At 56.5% G+C, this 18513-nt stretch overlaps 1 protein-coding gene across 1 annotated transcript in view; it reads left to right on the forward strand.

Moving 5' to 3' along the window:
* The first annotated feature begins 92 nt into the window (after window positions 1-92).
* ARHGEF17 (Rho guanine nucleotide exchange factor 17) overlaps window positions 93-18513 on the forward strand; it is a 191592-nt gene continuing 173171 nt past the window's right edge. Inside the window, exons 1-3 of the mRNA XM_090054560.1 lie at window positions 93-181; window positions 904-1032; window positions 1833-4377. Coding sequence (XP_089910686.1) covers window positions 93-181; window positions 904-1032; window positions 1833-4377 — 2763 coding nt within the window. The remainder of the gene's footprint in view (window positions 182-903; window positions 1033-1832; window positions 4378-18513) is intronic.

Here is an 18513-nt window from a genome sequence, read left to right on the forward strand (position 1 = left end):
ACCGGGCAGCAGGCACAGTTGCTCCAGGCTGGGGCGGGCAGAGAAGGCGTCAGTGCAATGGCCTGGCACCGTTCATCGTAGGACCTGACTGCATGCGTGCCGCGTGCTTTCAGATCCATACGCGGCTCGGCTCCTCGCAGATCAACTCTACCAGCAGTGACAGTGGCAGCACTGCAGAGAGGTAGGATCGTAAGGTTGGCAGGGAGCTCAAGGCTTGTCTAGCCCAGCCCCCTGCACAGAGCTAGGAGTTGCTGTTCCTACCCCAGCCGAGAGAGTCCCTGGTCCTGCCTCTGCTTGGAAACCTCCAGGGAAGGGGATTGCGCCACTTCCCTGGGTAGCTTCTTCCACCGCCCCCTGATCTGACAGGGAGCAGGTTTGGTGTAAACCCACTGCCTCGTGCCCTGCCTTCTACAGTGAGGGGGAACTTTTCTTCTCCCCCTTCTTTGCCTTGGAGACTTGCCCTCTTTCCCCCTCATCCCCCACCTTTCCCCCAGCCCAGCTCCTGGCCCCTGTGCTGCACCACGGAGAGGAGGCAAGGAGGACACCACAGCCAGGAGAAAGGGCAGCCGAGGTGGCTTTGGGCTGGCCTTGGCCCTTGCACCCATGGGGTGGTCTAAGTCCAGGCAGCCTTGCTCAGCTGCAGGCCCTGTGCTGTTCCCGTGGGGAACTGCACTGCCCCGGGGGGGGCATCCCCTTCACGGAGGGGGGTGTTTTCTCCATGACGTTCACAGCCCTTATATGCCACCGGAGGCTGTAGCAGGGGCATTTCCTCCTATTATTCCCCTCCGCACTCAGCTCCTCGACCGCTGGCCTCGTCTTGCCTTGCACCTCTCGTGACCTGGAAGGCCTCTGTGGTTCCCCACTGCCTCCCTGCTTCTTCCCTTTCCAAATCTGGTCTCTCAGCATCTCCGTCACAGACGAGAAAGCCCCGTGCCACTTCCAGGGGAAGCCCGAGCCCGAAGGGAACTTGCGTTTCTTCGAAGCAGGATGTCGGCTGCCACGGTTCCCCTGCTCGACCCGTGGCGGGTTCGGGTGCGGGGTTTGCGTTGTGTGGTGTCAGCGTTGCCGGTATCTTGTGTACAGTGCAGATTCGGGATTGTAGGGGGTGGTTTGGAGACGGAGGATCCAGCCTCGGGGGGGTGGGACTAGACGACCCTCCAGCCCTGCTTCCCTAGGACATAATTTGTCATTGCAGTGACCGCAGGACGAACGAAGCGCCCGCTTCCCATAATTTTCACCAAATTGGTCGTGTGTTTTATAGGCAGTATACGACGGAGCAAAACAAAACCTGTTCCAATCCAGTTTATCCACGTTCGCTTCAATCTTAAACTGAATCAGCACGAGACCCTTAACGTATTGGTAAAGCTTCTGGCTTCTTTTGAACCGGAGGCAAATAGGCGTCCTCTTGTATGCGATGATGCCCCACGCCGCCTGCACCCCTCTTTTCAACATCCTACGTCTGCCCACGGGGTTGCATCAGGCTGAAGCCCGAGCTGCCAGCGGGCGGGGATGCAGGAGCGCAGATAACGCCTCACGTTCAAAAGCTCGTCCAACTTTCTGCCAACGACACGGTGGGATCACCCAAGGCGGCCCTTGCCTCTCGCATCGTTTTGGGGGCATGGCAGCGTTGCTCCGTACCTCCCGATCCCCCCCTCCCCGTTCAGGCGGGGTCCCTGCCAGGCCCTAACAACTATGCACCCGGAGCGCCCCTGGCCTCTCGCACCATTTTGGGGCCACGGCGGCATCGCTCTTCCCCCCTCCTGCGTCCCTCCCAGCCCCGAAGAAGGATGAAACCCTGTGCAGAGCCACCCCGGTCTCTTCCCGCGGCGCAGCGGGGAAGGTGGCGGCCGGAGACACCCAGCAGTGGGGGAGCAGCGGGGCCAAGAGCTGCCCGGGGGGAGCTCGGGGCGCTTCTGCTGCGGGGGCCGAGGTGACGGCTCGCGGGGCGGGGGAGCCGCGTGCGGGCTGGGCGAGGGGGAGCCGGCCGGGGCGTCAAGGGGGCGAGGAAAGGGCAGGGGGCACAGAAAGAGACGGGGGAGCCGGAAGGGCAGGGCGGGCCCCGCTCCGGCCCGCGGACCCCCGCCTCGGGGGGCCGCGCAGGGAGCGGGCACCGCCCCCGGGGGCGGGGCGCGGCGCGGGGCGGGGCGGGGCCGGGCGGCGCAGCCCGCGATGGCGGAGGAGGGGGAGGCGGCGGCGGCGGGCAGCTCCGCGCCGGCCCCGCGGCTGCCCGCGCCGGCGGGGGCGCCGCGGGCGGGCGCGTGGGTGCGGCAGCTGTCGGCGCGGTTCGCGGGGCCGGCGCGGGAGGCGGCGGCGGCGGGCGCGGCGGGGCCGGAGGCGGCGGGGCCGTGGCCGAGCGTGCCCGCCATGCGCCGCCTCTTCGGGGACGGCGCGGAGCCCCCCGAGGAGCGGCCGGGCCGGCGGCGCCGCCGCAGGAAGGGGCCCGACCGCGCCTCGCCGCCGCCCGCCGCCTCGCCCTTCCCGCCCGTGTCGCGCGTGGCCAAGGTGAGCCTGCCGCCCTTCGCGCCCGGGCCCGAGGCGCCCGCCCGCGCCCGCGCGCACCGGAAAGCCGTGTCCAACCCCGACATCGCCGCCGACGCCGCCGCGCTGCTGGGGCTCCCGCGGGCCGAGGCGGCCGAGCCGCGGGGGCGCAGGCGGGGGGCCCCGGCGGCGGGCCCGCGCCCCACGCTCAAGGACCTGACGGCCACGCTGCGCCGCGCCAAGTCCTTCACCTGCTCGGAGAAGCTGGGCCCGCGCCGCGCGCAGCCGGGCCGCTCCTCGCCGCTCCTCGCCGGCGCGGCCCCGGACGGCGACGCCGGCCCCACGGTGGTCGTCCAGGACCAGTACGTCCAGGAGGCGCGGCAGGTGTTTGAGAAGATCCGCCGGATCGGCTCCCAGCACGACGACGGCCTTGCGGCGGGCGCCCGAGGGGGCGCGGGGCCTGAGGGGAGCCTCGCCGGCGGGGAGTCCGCGGAGGAGCTCTCGGGGCGCGAGTCCAGCATGACAGACGAAGGCATCGTGACGGAGCCGGAAGCGGGCCCCGCCAGCGCTGCCTACCGGGACCTCGATCGCATGGTGGCGGCTTGGAAACTGCCGGGCGTTGGCCAAGCGGAAGGCAGACCCCTCCGAGCCGGAGCCGGCGGCAAAGAGGGACCTCTGCCGGCGCACGCCGCCACAGCGAATCACGAGGGCCCCGCTGTCGACGACGCCCTTGACGGCAGAGCCGTGGCGCAAGCATCCTCGGAGGCCCCTTCCACCCCGAGCACCCTGCGGCGCCGAAGGAAGTTTCCCTCGGTGGGTAACAGCGGGTCCGAATCCAGCAACGGGAGCAATGGGGAGGCCGGCGGCGAGACCTACAGGTCCTTGAGTGACCCCATGCCGCACCGCAGGTGCTCAATCGCAGAGGAGGCCCAGAGCTTCTCCATGGACAGCAATCTGCTGGGGTCCCTCAGCGCCAAGGCCGGCATGCCGGAGGCCTCGGCCATCGCTCGGTCGGAGTGCACGGGGAGTGCCGCCAGCGACCTGTCCGTGTGCAGCGACGGCGTCAAAGACTACAGCCGGGTCATCCAGAACATTGTGAGCCAGCCCGGCGCCATGGACAAGGTGATCGACGAGAAGGGGAACGGCAAGACCATCAAGAAGAAGTCTTTCAGCGACCCCAGCCGCCGCGGGGACCTGGCCAGCGCTGGCTTTGAGGGCCCCGGCGAGCCCATCAGCGAGCTGGACCAGACCATCCCGCCTTCCAGCAGCGAGCCCATCCTCTCCGAGCAGCGGGACGAGGCGAGGGAGCTGGAGGAGCTGGCCCCGGAGGCCGGGAGGCTGCGCGCTCAGTCCGAACACGTCCTACCGGCGCAGCTGGGAGCCGGCGCCGTAGGGGAGGCCGGCCAGGGCTACAGTTTTGACCCCAAGCTCGCGGAAGTCCTGTCCCCCCGGGTCCTCCGGCGCAGCTCCAAGAAGCGCAACAACCGGGTGACCCACCTGGAAAACAACCAGACGCCGGCCTCGGGCCCCGGTCCCGCCGCCGTCGGCAGGTCCCGGCTGGCCTCCAAGCACGTCCGGCACACGAGCGAGCCTTCCGCCTTCGTCCCCATTTCGGCCCCGGACCCGCCTGCGACGCTCGGCCACAGTGTGCGCATCACCACACCAGAGCCGTCCCGGCTCCCCGTCAAGGCCTACCCCGTGCTCCAAGCGCCTTCCTTGGAGGATGTTACCAAGCAGTACATGCTGAACCTCAGCTCTGGGGACTCGACTTCCGCTAGCCCTGTGGATTTGCCCAGATCGTCGCCAGCGACGCCGACGACGTCGGAGCCCAAGCTGCTGCGATGTCCGAAGCAGCAGGAGGACCTCGGCTCCGGTGGTGCCAGGACCAAGCCCCAAGTGGTAAGTCTGTCTAAGGTGTTCTTCTTGTGGCCCAGTCCAGAGATCATGGAAGACCTTGTCTTCCCTGGACTCTGGGTCCACTGGCTGGGGCCAAATTCGGCTGTCATGAATGCTCTTGGTCATTGGGAGCAACTCCGTTGACTTCCGTGAAGTTACTCCGGGGAGATCAGATCAGAATCTCGCCCCTACCAAATTTTGGCAGAAACTTAATACACCATGGATCAAGCCTTCATGTGAGGGCAGACTCCCATTGGGGTCGGCGTCCAAATTAGGACCAGCCCCCGCCTGAGTCGAAGGCTGCTGGGCTTGGCCCCATCCAGTCGGAAGACGCTTTCTTGCCTTCAGATTCACTCTTCCTGTTTTCTCTCTCTGGGATGCTATATAAGGTCTCCATAAACTGTTATTCTCTTGGCCGGCTCTAGATGCTTTTATGCCTGCAACGTTGAACAAAAGTTGCCTTTTCCTCGGTAGGGGGCTGATATCGTCTTTTCTTTTCTTTATAATTCCTGACGTTCTGCCCGTCGGCTGTAAGAGCAAGTTGATGGGGTTTTTTTAAAAAAAAAATAGCTATCTCCTGGTATTCCTGCATGTGGGAATCTGTTTAATGGGAACAAACACAGCTCTATATAATATATATTTTTGGCTAAAGGTGAGATTCCTCTAACTTTCTGGTATGGTTATTGCAGCTCGTTGATTGTGTGTGATCACGGAGCGACTTCAGAAAGGAACGAGCGCTTTGCAGCGATTTCCCGGGTAGCGAAATCGGAGAGAGCCGGGGAGGGAGGGGGATGTTTGCTGCCTGTTCGTAACAAAGCGCCGTTGCCAAAACGCAAGTTGGTTTTCAGGGCGGTTGTGTCCTAGCTGCAAAGCACGTGTGCCCGGGCTGCCTTGCTGGTTGAGAGCTGTGTCCGTGTGCAGTGTTCTGTGAAATACCCCTTTGATCTTGTTAAATAGGGCGTAGATTAAGATATCTGGTTTGCTGGAAGCATTCTGGTTTTCGTGTTGCATGGGTGAGGGTTTTGGTGTTTTTTTTCCCAGTCGGCTTTGGCGGATTGGGAGAAAAGCTGCAATCTTTTTGCAATCGTTTGGCTCCTGTTAGTGGGGCTCTGGGACATCTCGGTGGCAGTGCTTTGAGTCGAGCGAGCAGAGCAGCAAGCGCGGCGCGACTGCAGTTTAGTTGGCTAAGGCTGCACAGGGGGCAGCGGCCTTTCTCCCTGGTCCTTTAATCGGAAAGCGCTGCTGTGGCTAGCGCTGCCGTCTGGCTCATGTCACTTTTTGCCAAGCAAAGGCTCGCGGGCCCTTTTTCCTCTCTCTTTCGGAGGTGGAAGGGGGGAATTGCCTTGGCAGGGTTTGTGTACTGGAGCTGAATGCCGTGTTCACCAGAGCGTAAGCTATCTACTAAATTGGTAACAACTGTTCTCTCTCCCTATTGTGTTTGCCCCGTCACGTCTCTGGGCATTTCTTTTAATGGTTTTTGGGCGGAGGCTTGGAGTTTTGTTTGCTTAATATGCACTGAGGGTTTAAAAGGCCCCCATTCCTCCCACTCCTGGGGATGTATGACCCGTGTTGTTGGGTTTCACTCGCCTCCCTTCGCAGCTCCCCTTTGCTTTTCACCCCAGCAGACTTTTATTGTAAGCTCAGCAAGGCACAGTCCGTCTCTGGTGCAGGCCTTGCGCACCATAAGGCTCGAACAGGGCCTCCGAAATGCTCCTGCAGGATAAAGACGGGGGTTAAGATTTGGCCCTGTGCTGAGTAACTCATTCCCGGTGGACACAACGATTAAATCTCACGCGCTGTTTGAAATGCATCGGCATCGTGGTGGCTCATAAGGCTGCTGGCTGGAGCATGCTTGATGGTCTCCTAGTTCATAAGCATAGTCTGGATCTTCAGCTGGAGGAAAGGGGTTTAAATCTAGCCCTATAACTTAGGTTCTCCTTGAGAGACTTGGAAACATTTCGAGGGAGGAAAAAACTGATCAGGGTTTTTGGTGGTGACTTATTGAAGCAAGTGGAACATATAGTGCGGGCGGGCGCAGGGACAAAGTGACTGGCGGCCGAGCTGAGTGTGGGCTGAAGCGTGTCTGGAAGCCTTAAAGGTCAGAGAAAGGGACTGAGCTGTTCCTCGACGGGGTGGGGAGCTGACACTTCTGCCTTGCCAGCGCACCTGACCTCAGATGTTTGGGGCTGCTTTTGATCTAGTGCTGCAGTCCGTTCCCAGGGTGGAAGGGAGCAAGGCCGGTCTCAGTGCTAATCGGAGCAGTATGTTTGCCTGGAGGAGACTGGGAGAGCTGGTCTTCCCATCGTGGGTGTCTCCCTGGAAGAAGTGTGGGAGAAAGAGAGATGATATAGGGCTGTTACTGGGTAGTCAGTTTTGCCAGTGGTGGACTTTGGGAAGATCCCAGGTGCTGGACTTTAGGAGCATACGGATCCAGATGTGGATTTCTTCTCTGTCCCTGTTGCTCTAGATCCCTCCAACCCCAGATATACCCCGGTGCTTGAGGATAGCCAGGAGGTGAGGAGCAATGAACTCTGCTCCCTGCCTCCTCTTCTTTGCAGTGTTGTCCAGTATTAAATTTACGTTGTCAGGGCTCTTTCCAAATTATGCATGGACTGGTCATTATCTTAGCAATTCTTCATGGTGAAGGATCTGCAAGTGGGACTAGGCCAGGCTGCTGCTGGAGCAGTGAGTCTTTCCATGAGCCTTGTCTCTGCATGTGAACTGATGATTGCAGGGCAGGGGAGCTTGTCTAGAGAACTGAACTTTGCTGGTCCATTTGAATTGCAAACAGGCCCTTTACCGTCCCATGACACCCGGGTGCAGTGGCAGAGCAGGTACGGGAGTTTCTGCGGCTCTATCATAGTGTCAAGAGATTGCAGGCAAGACATCCTGTACCTGCTGCCTGTGCTGGGTTTAAGGAGATGTTTCTTAGCCCAGCCCCTCAGAGCAAATGTTAACAGGGACCCTCATACTGGGACCTTTAGGAGAAGCAGCCAAGACTTTGGGGGTAGACAGAGGGGCTGCAGGGAGCAGACAGCCCCATGTCCACTCCTTGGATGGGTTGTAACAATAATCCTTGTGTTCTAGCATCACTCACTTGTGCCCGGTCCAGGGTCCTCTGGGCCCCCGGAGACTTCAGCATGCATGCATGAGAGGTCCCCACCTTGCTTTGCGGATGGGGCAGCTGTATTATCACCAGTTCACAGATGGTGAAACAGATTTCTTCAAGGTCATGAAAGCAGTCGGGGCCAAGCATCCTCGCAGCACTGGGATCTCACCCCTGTTCTCCACTTCTCCAGCTGCGCCCCCTCCACACACATACCCCTCTTAACACAAATGCAGTTTGTACAAACTAGGCTAGCATTGCAGCCTTGTTGTTCTTCCCTGCACTGACCACCATGTTGGGCTCAGCCCCCGCCTGCCTCTGGCAGCGTAGTCTGGGCAGGGGGCAAATAGCAAGGTCCGAGGAAACACCAGGGCAGTGCAATCGGAAATATCACTGGAGTTGGTGAAAGGGGATGGGCCCAGAGGGACCCTACCCTGTCCTGGGCTTGGCTGCCATGACCATAGGTGCAGCACGACCTGCCGGGAAGGGCAAGCAGGAGGTAAAAGGCAGGTCCGGTATCCCAGCAGGTGGGAGACTCAAGGGCCAATGTGGCTCGTAGCCAAGAGGGAGCTGGGAAAAGTCTGCAGGAGGGGCCGGTTGGGTGGAAGTGCTGAGGGGTCAGGTCGATGCTGGAAAAAATGAAGTAATACGGGGGTCCCATACAGCAGCTTTCTGGGGCAGGGACCCTGGTCGTAGGGAGGGCCTGGCTCCCCTGGGTGCCACCTGCGTGAGTTGGGAAACCCAGCCTGCAAGGGTCAGAAACCCTTCGGGGCCAGGTCCTGTCCCTGAGTTCAACACCCGAGTCTGCTTAGGCACCTACGTGATCTTGTTCTCAACTTGCTCGAGTCCCTTGGAAAACCTTTAATGCAAATGGTGGGATGGGTCATCTTCCTCCTCGCTGCTCTTTGTGCCTTTGTCTTCAGGTCCAGATGACAGTGCATTACCAAAGCAGGTGCTTTAACCTAGGACCCGGCAGAGGCGTTGGTATCGCAGGGGCTCGGGGGGTGACGATGGAGTCCTGCGTGCAGTTCTGGTGTCCACGGTTTAAAAGAGATGCTGGACATTTTGGAGACGGTGCAGGGAAGAGGCATGAGAGCAATCCGGGGCAGAGGAGATACTTGGAAGAGGGAGTCTCAGAAAGCGTAAGCTGTTCAGATTTCCCAAAAGACGACTGGGAGGTGAATTGATTGCAGTGTAGAAGTTCTTTCCTGCAGAGAAATTACAGGGTTGTAAAGGGTTCTTTAATGTAGTGGAGAAGGATTTAACAAGAGCTAATGGCTGGTAGTTAATGCCAGCCAAATTCAGCTCAGAAGCACGGCGCAGATTTCGAGGTGCGGGGGGTGGGTACCTGCTGGGACCACCTGCCGCGGGAAGGGGCGGGTTCCCCGTCCCCTGATGTCTTCAGATAGTGGCTGGATGCCTTTGTGGAAGATGAGCTTCAGGCAAGGAGTCCCTGGCTTCGCTACGTGCCTGAGTGGATGACTTTCTCTGGCTTGTGTAAAATAGATCGGACCAGGTCATCTGATGGCCCATTTTGGCCTTAACATATCTGCATCTGTGAGTGCTCTTGTGCCCCAGGGAGGGGAGTGGAAAGACCGACTCTGCAGAGAGGCTGGGTAAAAGCGACCCCAACTCCACTGGCCGCGTCTGCCTGTCCTAGCAATGAGCACGCCAGGCTTGCAGCGCTCCCTCTTCCTGCTGGCCCCGTGCAACTCGGAGAGATGTCAACTCTGGTGATCGTCAGCCCCGTTGAAGTCCGTGGGCTCGCTGGACAACTATGATTTCCAGGGCCTGGGATTCCCCGCTGAATACATCTTGTTTCTTTCTCCCCGACAGATCTGTTCCCTGGGTCCCGGGAGGCCCTGCCTGTGTGTGACAGCGGGGCTGAGTGGGTTTTTCTGAGCCTTCCCCAACTGGTGATGACCCAGGCAGAGGAGAGAGCCCAGATGCGGGTGGCAGGGCTGGCTCTTGGACAACACAAAGTCCTGGAGAAAGCCGGTCAACACAGGCCTGGCCTCTGGCTGCCGCGTTCAGTGCAGGAGTTGCCTTTGGTGACTTCTGTGTCTGCAAAAATGGCATAGCCCAGTGCTGTCCAACCGGTGGCCCATGAGCAGCGTGTGGCCTGTGAGGGGTTAACTTGCAACTCCCCGGCTCCTGGTCTGAGCATCGCTTCCCCCATCACTCTCCTGCTGCTGCTGCTGTGGGGGGTGGTGGGGGGTCTCTGGGCTCCCTTCCCTCCCCCAGCTTGCATCGCTACGCTCGCACTTGGAGCTGGCACGGTGCAGCCCGCAGGGACCCCGGAGCCTGAGGGCTTGGAGTAGCGAGGTCAGGCTCTTTACACTAGCAGGGGCACGGATATAGCACGGTGGGGGCCATGCTGCACATCACAGTGTGCGGTTTGGCTGTGGTCTGCAGGTCGGGGTGGCCCCTGGCTGCTCAGGAGCTGGACGGCCCTAGCATAGCCCGGGGCTGCCGCCAGCATCCTGAGATGTCCCCTCTGCAGCTCACCTAGGCTTGTCTTGGCCCTTCTTGGGCTCTTCTTTCCCTCCAGGCCTCTCCCAAACTTGCCACTCTGATTTCTGAAAAATGCAAAGGCGAAAGGAAAAGGAGCTCGCTCTGCAGTCTGCCTCACCTCGCGGTGCACGTCTGCTGGGAGTCCGGGTCACGCACCGGATGGGCTTCCCCCGGCTCCCTGCAGCGCTTCAATGGGCGGATTTCCTGAATTGCCCGTCGCATCACTTCGAGGGCTGCTGCTTGCCAGGCCCCTGGTTCCTGGCGGCAGGAGGCCTCTGCTCCAGGATCCAGGCGAGGGCTGCGCACGCTAGGCGGGGGTCTCGCACAGGAGGGGGTCAGCGGGCCTCTGGGGGAGTTGGACGCTCTCCTGCTTCTGGAGGGAGCAGGGAGAAGTGATTTGTAACTCAGATGCAACTTGTCAGGGCAAGTTAAAGGAGAGCAGTGAAGGTGGCATGGAGCTCTCTGTTTCCAGGGCCACCGGTCTGTCGCAGCTCCGTGTCCCCCACGGGCTCCCCAGTCACATGGAGAGGGACATTCACAGGTCGGCTACTTAGCATTTTGCTTGGGGATCCCCCCGGTTGCAAAGAGACCACATTAACAGCTTACCGTCACTGAGGGACTGCTGAAATGTTCTGGGCAATGGCTATTGGCCATGACTTACATTTCTGGGTGTCTGAGCAAATTTGCACTCAGCAAAGTGTTTGTCCGGCTACAAATGTTGGGTTTTGGATGGCTGGGAGTGCTCCCAGGCCCCTGCGGAAGGGACTGGAAAGCGCATTCGGGGGCGGCTGCAGTCGTGGCGGGACTATGTGGGGGATATGCGAGGGCAAAGTGAGGGTGCAAGGAGGTTGGGCAGTGCTCCAGGGGCTGGGTGGAAGGAGGTGTGGGGCAGAAGGGGCTTTATTGCTTTTGAAAGGATAGCTGGGTCAAACAAATGTGCAGGAGAGAAAGTTATTTTCTAAATAGGAGAGGGAGAGGTGCGTTTTAGGTAGAGGGCCTTTTCCCAAAGGGATGCCATCCTCTATCTTAATTTTTTTTTTTTTTTCCTTCGTGATTTGGGCTAGATACATAGAAATCAAAAATCCAGCCAAGCCTCGTGTGCCATCCGGCTCCCATGGGTAGGGGATGCGCTGTTTCATAGTCAATAGCATGCAAGAAGTGGATGCAACGACATCAAGTCCAACCACCTCTGGCTCCCCAGCTCCCCATTCACAGCTGGGGGCAGCTCTTGGCACGAGTCTGGAGCAGGCAGGGCTCAAAATCACGTTGTTGCTGGAGTGTAGCAGGATGCTGTCCCCGCTCTGCCTCTCGGTAGAAGGAAGCAGGGCCCCGCTTGTGTTCTGCACACGCACGCACGCTTCCCCAGAGAGCCCGCGAGCCATGAAAGCAAATCCCTCCCTGCCTTGGAATTGCTCACCGTGTTTGCATATTTCCCCGCCGTCCCCCCCCTTTCTCGCACGGCTCCTTTTTATTATTATTTGTGAACAATAATGTGAAGAATGCTGCCCGATGACTGCCGATCCAAGTGCTGATTCAGGAGAGCCGCTGGGATGGGAGAGAAATTGGCAGGGACAAATGCAGCTCCAGCGTGGGGCATGTGCGCACGCCCGTGTGTGCGTACGCGTGTGGGTCTGTGTGCTTCTGCATGTGCGTGCGTGTCTGGCATGTGTGTCTATGCATGTGAGTGCCTGTTTGTGACGTGCGTGTGTGTGTGTACAGCCTTCTCTGGGAGTCATTCATCCCATTTCATTAGGAGCCGGGCGTTTGCAAAGCCGCTGAACGTATTGACTAATGCACAGTGCAGACGAGCGCGCTTGGTGTTCCTGGCACCGTGTCCACTAATAATACTTTTCATCTCAGCCTCTGGAAGCGCTTCATAAATATTAATGAATATGTCACATCAGTTGCCATCCTTGTTTCTTTGGATGGAGAAACCAGGGCGTCTGGAGAGCAAGCGACTCGGCTGGGTTCAAACAGCGCGGCAAGGCCGCAGTCGAAGGGGACCCCCAAGTCCTGGATGCCAGCTTTTTGACACCACTGTAGCACACGCTGTGTGAACAGGAGCTGAGTGGTGTCACGATGCTGTGGCCAGGAAGCGGGCACATGAATACCACTGGCCATGAGTCCTAATTGAAAGCATTTCTTAGGAGGGATCTCGGAGGAGTCCTTTCTGATCTGTCTGCTCACTCAAACGCTCACACCGGCATCAGTGACAAGAGCAGTGCAAAAGCTCTCCTACCCTCTGCCTCGCTCTTCAGTTCCCGCCGCTCTAAAACATGTTGACCAAGACCCAACTAGTCTCCTGCTTCGTCTGGAAGGTGATCCGGATTAGTGGATCCATCACCTGCCTGGGTCTGCTTCTGTGAACTCGGGTTGGATATTAGGGAGAGCCCTCTCGCTTGGAGGATGGCTCAGCCCTGAAACCGATTTCCTGCAGAGGTGGGATCTCCGTCCTTGGACGTTTCCAAGAGGAGATCGGGCACATCCTCAGCTGGGATGGTCGAGACAGGGCTGATCCTGCCTTGAGCAGGGGGTTGGATGAGATGTCCTGGTGAGAGCTTTGCCCGCCTTGGTTTTGTGAGATTTGAGGCAAGGAGCTTCGCTCCTCCATTTCTCAGTGGCAAAGGGAGAATGACAACTGTCTGACAGGGGTTTGATTAATGTTTGCAAGAGGCTTTGAGATCTTCGGGTGAAAAGTTGTTTAAGTACCAAGCATTGTAATTTGCCAGCACAGCCTTTGATGAGCAGCTCGGGGAATAGGTGGCGTCAGAAACACCTTGGGATCCTGTTCTGAGAAGCGTTCAAGGCTTTTCCCTGAATCAGAGCCTCGTCCCATCCCCCTTAAAATGATTTAGTGGCTCACTTTTAAGAGGATGTAGTGGAGGCAGGAGGTGAGACCTGACACATGCTGGGGGAGGCTATGCTGATAGAGGCATTGCCATTTAGACAGGCAATTAAACACAGCTCTTGTTGAGTTGATTGTTTCTAATCGTGGCCACAATTAAGATCAAGTAGCACCGATCTGCCCACCTGTGTCTTCACTTTGGCTGTGCTACTCTTCACTGCCTGTCCTGAGCCATCAGCCCTAGGGTGCTGGTGCAAGTCTGTCATCCAGGATCTGGTCAGGCCCAGTCCCCTTTAGCTCTCGAGGCATAACTGTATGGGTTAGTTCCCATCCTGTCCTGAAATCCTAAGAGGTTATTTCCCTTGACGTCCTCATGAGATGACTAGCAGCCAGAGGAAGTCTTTGATGTTACTGCCCCATGAGAGCCTTAGTGCTGTTGGTGGGGGTTTCTGCCATAAAGAGAGTGATTTTCTCCTTAACATATGGTGACACTGAAGTCCCAGGTAACATGATTCAGTCAAGGACAATGCAAACTATATCTGATGAGCTTCCCACAAGTCTTCAGTTTCCGGGATTTTTGCTTTAATTTTTTAAAAGGCGAATTAAGAAAAAGAAATGGGCTCGTGCCCCCTTTAAAGCTAATGGGATCATGACACACATGAATCAAGGACCTGACGGCTGCGTCAATGACGTGGGAAGGGAGTTTTAGTCCAAGCCTCAGGCTGGCTGTGTTGACACCTATTTCTCTCCGCCAACTAATGAGCCACTTGGAGAAAGAGAGATCTTTGTTAAAAATCCCATGTGTTGCTTTCAGCTCAGTTTAAGAGCTCGCAGTGAACTCCCCGGTGCCAGCAAAGTTGGGGGAACAGCAGATCTGCAATTCCTGTATTTCCAAGATGAAAGGATATAGCAGAGCCTTTCCCCTTTCTTGTTCTTTTTTCTCTTACAGTTTTTTAATCTCTTTGGATATTAAGTGGCAGGCAAGGGCAGCAGCCCCATTTCGGCTTAGTCTGGGGGCCCCCAGTGACTTGCTAAGCTCTGCCAAGGTAAGAGCACTTTTTTTGTGGTATCCCACCGCTGCCTCCCTTGTGGCCTTCAGTTTGTGGAGCCAGAGCATCATCATGATGTGGTACTACCCAAGGACCTGGCCGCCCAGGCAAGACAGCTTCATGCGAGGGGCACACCCTCTTCCTGCCTTGGCTTTGGGAAGGCCGCATCAAGGATAAACCCCACTTGATGCCCCTCTGCTACTTCCACATCACCCAGCATCCTCCAAGGGCTTTGCACCATGTCTACCAATGGGATAACTTGGCTCTGGGTCTCGCCGAGACACACGGAGCAGAGATGCAGACTTCCTGCCAGTGACAGGGGAGCCGTGGCAGGGATCTGAGCAGCAGCTCTTACCTTGTTTGAACCCTTGAGCTGCCCAGCGGGTGTAAATTTTTCCTTTTAAGGGCAAAATTTCAGCCGTATCTTTGAATATCTCTCCTGCCTTTTTGCCTTTTCTGTGCTGCAGCCATAACATAACTGAAAACAATATTTTATTTTCCCTTTGATTTATTATATATTGGAGCGGGCTGCTGGGATGTTTTACTTCAGATGGCACCAGACATGAATTCAGAAGGGGGAGTGCTGGAACGGGGCTGTTTTAATGAGAGGACATTGTGCCCAGCACCGGATATAACTTGGCACCACGTTGCAGGTTCCCAGGGGAATGTGACATGCTCTGTGACCTATGGAGGAAAACCGAGCCCTCCTTCCTCTTTGAAATCTGTGTCAACTCAGATTGCAAAGGTGAAGGGTTGGTGGCATGGGAATTTAAGCGATTGGTTTAGCATTGCCAGCAGGAGCCAGGGACAGTGGAAACTTCAGTGTCCAGAAGGGGATTTTAAATCAGGCCCCGTGGCAAAATAGTCTTCCAAACACTGCCTGGACACGTACGCTTTCGATACATCCATTTGATCTGTGAGACTGATCACTTGATTTCAAGAGCGTGATGGTGGTGTACCCCAGCCGAATATCCAGCCCCAGACCTTCATTAGGCTTCAGAGTCATATTGATCAGGGGTGTGATCCGCAGCTCAGGGGAGTCAGTGGGAAGTGCTGGCTCTTTGGAGCCTCTGATCATAACTCAAACACTTAGTTTATCTTAGTTTATTATGGGTTATGATACAGGTTAAGGTTTCTTATTTTAAAGAGTGTAGCTTCCATTTACAGGGGTGTGGGGTGTAGCCGTGTCGGTCTAAGGACACAGGCAGACAAGGTTCTTTGGGTGAAGCTGATATCTTTTTTTAGACCAACTTAAAGTTAAACCTGATGAGGGTTTTTCAACCCGAAAGCTTGCTTAAAATTTGTTCTCCAGCTATTTAAGTTGATCTAATGAAAGATATCAGATTCACCCAAAGAAACTTGTCTGCCTGGCTTCCACATAGACACCCTGTAAGGGCCAGATGTTTATCACAGCCCAACACTGTGGGTGTGGGTGTGTGTTTGGGTGTGTTGGGTAATATTGGTGGCATTTCATATTACCCATTTTTGAGTCAGTAGCAGCTCAGTTTTACTCTCTTAGGCACCGAAATGCCATCCTATTCCACCTTGCCAGTGTGTGTGGACATCCACGAACGTCTCTATTTTTGTAACATGCCATCATCCAGGCCTAAGTCGTGCAAAAGCAGGGAGGAGGAGGACCTGCTGGCTTCCTTGCAGGAGCAGTTTTTGTGGGACTCGAGCAGGGTGGGATAAGATAGGACTGAGATGTCTGTGGGATCTTTGTGGAGTAGGATCTGGTCTCAGGTGTCTTCATGATGGAAACATGTGTCTTACATGCTCACGTGGACCTCACTTCACGTGGATGTCACAGTAGCTTCAGGGGGAGGCAGGAAGCTGTCATTTTGGTGCTGGACCAACACGTTGGATTGTGAAAGTGGGCTGATCCTTCTCCCCCCCCCCAAGCTGCCCCCTTGGAAGAAATGTGTTGCTTTGTGCCCCCAACTCCATTATTTTTGTCAGCAGACCCATGACTGCCTGCTGCGCTCAGGTAGCAGCAGAACGAAGCAGAAGGGGCTAGTCTGAACCAGCCAGAGGCTACTTAAAATCACTCTGGGGTTTCCTGGGAGTCGTTATCATCTTCGGCAATCCCTCGCCACCGAGGATGCTTGTCTTCCATGATCGCCTTTCCAAAGATGCCTGCTGAGGCCGATCCAGGATCGACGGACTCTGCCGCAACTCGGGCACGCATTTCCTTGTGGAGCGGGTGGCTCTGGATTCGGTCTGTGATGCTGTTCCTGCCGCTCCTGCTTCTCCCTCTCCTGTTGTAAGGTTTCAAAGTACTGAGATCCTTGCAGCAGACTTCCTCCATTTGGGGCGGCCCCGGGCCACGCTCTCCTACGAGTTGATGTCGATGTTACATATTTCAAGTTGGCCTCGAGGATGTGCTTGAAGCGCTTTCTCTGCCCTCCCCCTGGGGGCCCGTCTCCCTGGGGGTACGGGGAACATCGGGGGAGACGCCTGGGTTCCCTCTCAGCCGGGCTCACGTGCAGGGTGGTTCCTTTGCACCTGGCAAGGGTAGGGACTTCCTTTTTGATACCAGCTTGGTACAGATGTGTGGCTTGGCTCTCTTCTTGCCCTTGCCCACTCGCACCCACCTGTAGCCGTGCACTTACCCACACCCGCTCACTTCTCCTGGAAAGTTCCGTGTGCCTCACACACGTGTGTGCATACACACACTCATTTCCCTAGGAAGACTCCGTTATCTCTCACACACACATGCACACCATATCTTACATAGGCACCCAGTATCTTACACACACATACACATACACGCACAAAATCTGACATACACTCCCCACTCACCTCCCTGGGAAGGTTGCATATCGAACACACACATACATACACTCACTTCCCCAGAAAACGTCCGTATCGCTCTCTGTTGCATGCACATACATGTGCATGCACACACACACTTTCCTGGGAAAGCTCCCTGTATCTCTCTCTGTCTCTGTCACATGCACGTGCGCACATACGCATGCTTTCCTGAGAAAGTATCTTCTCTCAGTCTCTCTCACGCATACACACTCTCTTCCCTGGAACAAGTCTTGTGTCACACATGCACTCTTCCCTGGGCAAGTTGCATATCTCCCCCCTGCCTCCACACTCACTTCCCTGGGAAAGCCCGTCTGTAGGAAAGCTTCCGTGCACCCCACCGGCAGGACAGGATGTGGTCCGTGAACTGTGGCGGGCAGTGTGTGTCCATCTGTGTCACATTGGACACTCTGCACACTAGCATAACCCTGCTGCAATCGGTGGAAGTCCATCAGTGGAAGGAAAACTCCAGTGACCAAGTGGGGATCAAGCCTGGCAGCACCAGGCTGCTTTGTTGAGGTGGTGACTAATTCGGATCAATTTCACTTTAATGCTATATCCCTCCAAAATCCCCATCCCACGTACAGCGGTGCGACTCCATCCCATATAGTGGAACTGTCTATGTGTGATGTAGAGGAGAATTTGGCCCATCTTTGCTAACAGCCTGCCAGTGTCTACAGGCATGTTAGTAAAAACTAGCTCTTTCTTTAAACCATTACGTCATGCCCCTTATGTACATAGGGGAAGCTATAAGTGATGACTGACACCATGGAGTCATCTCATTCCACCGCATAATTATTTTTACTGGGCATTTTCCAATAGTCCTGCATGTTCCGTTCGTTATTTTTTTTAGACGACTGAACTTCCAAAGAATCCCCGAATCAGAAAAGCTCCTCCTCCCCTTGTTCAGAAATGTGCACAAGGCTTTTATTTGGCGGAGAGCAGTTAATTTGACAATACAAGTGTTGTTTATCCCGCAGGATAGGGCTTCTGCTCAGGCATGCACAGTGTAGGCCATGAAAAGAAATAATACTTTCAAGGAGAGGGGGTGGAGGGTGTGAAGAAAGACAAAAATAGGAACAGAGAGAGATTTAAAAAAAAAAAAAAAAGCCAGTTCCTTGTTTTGCTGATTCCATCAGAATCCGCTGGCTGGCTGCAGCGGCAGCACGGAGACGCACAGAAATGATAGCAGGGTGCAAAATAACACCGCGGAGCTCAGATAACGTTCTGCCCTTGTGCCTTGTAGTCAGCAGAGCGGGGGTGGGGTGTATGGCAGGATGGGGTACGCCAAGGGGGTCGGTGCTTCTGTCGCAGCAGGTCCCAGCTGAAGTCTGGTCTCCGCCGAGCTGGGCTTCCCATGGGTCATCAGCGACGGTTGCCTCCCGAGAGAATTTGCTGAGAAGTAGCTATGCAGACTGTGGATTATAGTCCCATTTTACAGATGGCCAGTTGAGGCACGGATGGACTCCATTGGGCTGGCTATCTAGGAAGCATGTAGCCTTCTCGGGGGCTTTTGCATTGGGTGCACGGCCTGCTCTGGCGGCTGGGCAGGTCAAGCACAGACAAGGTGTAGTTCATGGTAACCACAGGACCTTCCCTCCTGTCTGGCAGAAACCGATAGAAAATGAGGTTCGTTCCCTGCTCATTGACTTAAGCAGAAGTCATTTTAAACAGGAAAATATTGACCGAAATAGCACCTCTGGGACTCAGACCAGCCATGGGGATGTGGCCTCTGCAGCCAGCCCCCCTCCCGGGGCTGTGGCCAGGTTGCCTGATTTTGTCGCAGCGCTTGAGGGTTTCAAAAGCCTGGAAAA

Source organism: Crocodylus siamensis, chromosome 1 (genome assembly GCF_052110815.1).
Source record: "Crocodylus siamensis isolate JL-2025a chromosome 1, ASM5211081v1, whole genome shotgun sequence".
NCBI lineage: Eukaryota > Metazoa > Chordata > Crocodylia > Crocodylidae > Crocodylus > Crocodylus siamensis.